Genomic DNA, 4,145 nt, shown 5'->3' on the forward strand with positions numbered 1-4,145 from the left:
CTATTGATGAATATTTGAGTAAGATCACTGGAATTGATTAAACTCCAGTTCATCTTATGCTTATAACAAATTATAGAGAAAGTAGTGTTCCAAAGACACAGTAATTGTATTTTCAATTTATTGTTGTTGTTGTTGTTGTTGTTGATTGTCATCAAGCTGAGCATTGCTCATAGCAACCCTATGAACCAAAAGACTTAAAGCCTTTCTATCACTATCATCATTTCTCCAAGTTCATAGAGTTTCCATAGGCATGTGGTTTAGGAAGTGGATGCCACTACTGCTTCCAAACCTGTCTTAAGTTGGGATCTCCACCAACCACCTGGATAATTATATGGCATTTGTCTCCCAATGGTACAAGGTTCAACATCACAGCAAACCCAGATTACCTCACTGCAGAAAATTGACAGAAAAGTGCTGCACAATTTAAAAGAATATTCCTCCAAAAACAACACTAGACCCTCAGGCCCAACCAATGTTTATAAGAGCCAAAATAAAATAATAAGGGATTAAAATATAATCCCTCAGGTCCACCTTTTAAATATAAGGGCCCTCCAGGAGGTCTTGTTAACTCTAAACAAGAGGCTTAACTAAAAAACCAGCACACATTCCACACAGATCCTCAACCAAAACAAAAACATCATCATACAGAGTCCACCACTTCACTCAACTACAAAATGGAGACAAAGGCTTGGCTTTATATGTTATTGTTATTGTTGCTGTTGTTGTTGTTAAGTGTCATCAAGTGGTGACCCTATAAACTAAAAACCCTAACCTTGCTCTATAAAAATTCTCCTCTAAGTTCATAGAATTTCCATGAAGTAAATGCCACTCCTGCTTCCAAGCCTGTCTTAATCTGTGTATTCTACCAAACATTGTGAACCATGTGTAACCATTACGGCAAATGATGCACCACTGGCACACCGTTTAGTATCACAGGAATCCCACATTACCAAAATACAGTGAAATGACAGAAAAATGCCATATCACATAGGAAATGTTCATTTCATATCAATAAAATCAGGCCAGAGTGCGGACCCGAGGGCCTCAATGACTTTAAAAAAAAACAGAAACAAAATACAAAACTAAACAAATAAAAAACAACAAAAACCAAAAAAAATATCCCCCCAAAAAAACCCGAAAAATAAACCACCAAAAACCCAGTGCCCACACCAGTCTCTCATTGGCTCCAATGAGAGGCTCCAGCCCACTCTCACCATCGAACAACCAGGCCAGAGCCGTTGGCCAGGGAGCAAAATAACTGGCCCTTCCAAAAGTCAAATGGCTATAAAAAACAAAAAAAGCCCCAACTCCCTCACCAGTCTCTCATAAAAAAACAGGCAAAATTTACCAGGTTCTGTAGAGACTTTGTTTATGAAAAAAGTAAAGAGGCGCATGTTAATTCCAGGAAATATAATGGTAGAATTTAGTGTTCTAGAACTTGAAGGTATTAGTGAATATTTGTGCCTGATTACTTGGAAACAGTTCAAGATATAATTTGAAATGAACATATTTTGAGCTGGCATTTGTATAAAAATAAGTAAGTACAGAGGGACTAAATCAATGTCAAGAAATACAGTAGAGTTCAGTCATCTACTATTTGGAAATATCAGCAAAAATTGAGTTTAAGTACTAGAATTTGACTGAACTCCAGGAAATCATACACACAAACAGTTACAGAGAATGTGGTGTTCTCAGCACACATTGACTATATTCTCTGTTTAACATAAGGAAGAAGCACAGACTTAGGAAGTTCTTTACTGAGTTTATCTGCCAATAAAATAAGGGTAAAACAAATATTAATTCCAATAGTCATGATGATGGGTGGCTTAGTGATAAGCTATGCTACAATTACAAAGGCACAATATTCAAATCTACTACCTAGTCTATGCGAGAAGTTTGTACAATCATCTCTGAGGTAATTTGCTGCTTCTGAACCTGCTGGAGGGATTTGAGTGAATTCAGAAACAAATGCACACAATTAACAACAGCACAACTTGGACTTAACATGAACATTTGAATATGATTACTGGAATTGGTTGAATTTTAGTTCATCCTATGTGCATGGAACAAGTTATGGAGAAAGTAGTATTTCAAACAGATAATAATTGTATTTTCAATTTAGCATATGAAAAAAAGATAGAACTTACCACGTTCTATAGGGACTTTGTCTATAAAAAAAAAACACGTTAATTAAAAAAATTTAATGGTGAAATTTATAACGTGGATCTATTATCAAATCTTTGTGAAAGATTACTTGGAACAAGTTACAGAAGATGTAATTTTCCAAAAAGACATCAATTTTATTTTCAATTTGGCATATGAATAAAACAAAACTTAACACAATATTTATTTACATATAGTTGTGTAACATAAAGTCAGAAGTGACCCAAAGATAGCCTTTCAGAGGCAGTTAATTGCAGGGAAGGAGATTTCCCACCCTTCTCCCGCTTGAGTAGCTGGTGGACTAGAACACCTTGTCTTAAGTATTAGAGTGCAGTATCTTGCCACTGCACCACAAGAACTCTCTCCATGTACTACAGAAAAATTGAAATAAATGAAGTGGGACTATATTAGCACCAAGAAATATAGTAGAATTTGGTCTTCTATGATTTGGAAACATGAATAAGTAATTTGTTTAAGTGCTAGAATTTGACCAAATTCCAGGACATCTTTATACAGTTCATCATATACTTACATCCAGTTAAAGAGAAATTAAGTGTTCAGAACAGACACCAATTGTAATTTAAATTTAGCATATGAATGAATCACAGAACTTACCAAGTTTGTTTCTGAGTTGATCTGCAAAGAAAATAGAGAAACTTTAATTCAAACAAATCTGAAGAATGGTAATCAACAACACCAACACCAACAAAGTTATGTTTAAAGGCAGAACTTACCACGTTCTTTAGAGACTTTGTCTATGGAAAAAAAAGTAAAGAGGCACATATTAATTCCAGAAAATATAATGGTACAACTTACTGTCCTATAACTTCGATCTATTAATGAATCTTTGGTACAGATCACTTGGAACCAGCTACAAAAATGTAGTTAATAATTGTATTTTCAGTTTTACATATGCAAGAAACACAAAACTTAACACATTCTTTACTGATCTGTACTGCAAGATAAATAGAATGGGAGTATATAAAAGCAAAAAAATATAAAATAATTTGGTTTTCTATGATGTGGAAACATCAATAAGTAATTTCTTTGAGTGCTAGAATTTGACGAAATTCCAGAACATCTTGATACAGTTCGTCATATACTGACAACCAGTTACAGACAAGTGTTCAGAACAGACACCAATTGTAGTTTCAATGTAGCATATGAAAGAATCACAGAACTTAAAAAGTTCATTTCTGAGTCAATCTGCAAAGAAAATAGAAAAACTTTAATTCAAACAAATATGAAAGATGGTTGATTGGTAAGAAGTTGTATTGAAATTCCAAAGGGATGGTCTTCTAATTCACCAACTACTCTATGGGAGAAGTTGGGGTAATGACATCTGGTATGATAACTATCTCTGAAAACCTACCAGAGAGTCAGCCATGAATAAACTCAGATTCAAATACACGCACTAAACAATAGCATAAATTGGAATATTTGTTGAAATATTTGAGTAAGTTTACTGGCATTGGCTGAATGCCAATTCATCCTACGCTTGGAGCACATTTTGGACAAAGTAGTGATTCAAGCTGATAACAACTGTTATTTTACATTTAGTATATAAAAAAAGGTAGAACTTACCATGTTCTGTACAGACTTTGTCTATAAAAAAGAGGCACATGTTAATTCCAGGAAATATAATGGTAGAATTTAGTGTTCTATAAAGTGGAGGAATTGGCTGACACAGAGGAATTTCATGAAATAACATATGAGCAAGAACCTATGGTGATGAAGGAGGAAGTTCAAGTTGCTGTTAAGGAATCAGCAAAAACCAAGGCTCCAGGAGTTGACGGCATACCAATTGAGTTACTTCAACAAACAGACACTGCCCTGGATGTACTCACTAGGTTGTGCCAGGAAATCTGGAGGACAGCCAGCTGGCCAACTGACTGGAAGAGATTGATATTTATTCCCATTCCAAAGAAAGGTGACCCAACAGAGTGTGGAAATTATCGAACAATATCATTACTATCACATGC

General features: G+C 34.9%; 1 protein-coding gene across 1 annotated transcript in view; it reads right to left on the reverse strand.

Annotated features, from left to right (window-relative positions):
- Nucleotides 1–4,145, reverse strand: part of LOC102854222 (butyrophilin-like protein 2-like) — a 70,260-nt gene that overhangs the window by 17,352 nt on the left and 48,763 nt on the right. Inside the window, exons 6-8 of the mRNA XM_006898145.1 lie at nt 2,898–2,918; nt 2,779–2,799; nt 2,148–2,168 (exon numbers count right to left, since the gene is read on the reverse strand). Coding sequence (XP_006898207.1) covers nt 2,148–2,168; nt 2,779–2,799; nt 2,898–2,918 — 63 coding nt within the window. The remainder of the gene's footprint in view (nt 1–2,147; nt 2,169–2,778; nt 2,800–2,897; nt 2,919–4,145) is intronic.

This window comes from Elephantulus edwardii, unplaced genomic scaffold, assembly GCF_000299155.1.
Source record: "Elephantulus edwardii isolate Elephantulus edwardi_28Jun2011 unplaced genomic scaffold, EleEdw1.0 scaffold00221, whole genome shotgun sequence".
Taxonomy (NCBI): domain Eukaryota; kingdom Metazoa; phylum Chordata; class Mammalia; order Macroscelidea; family Macroscelididae; genus Elephantulus; species Elephantulus edwardii.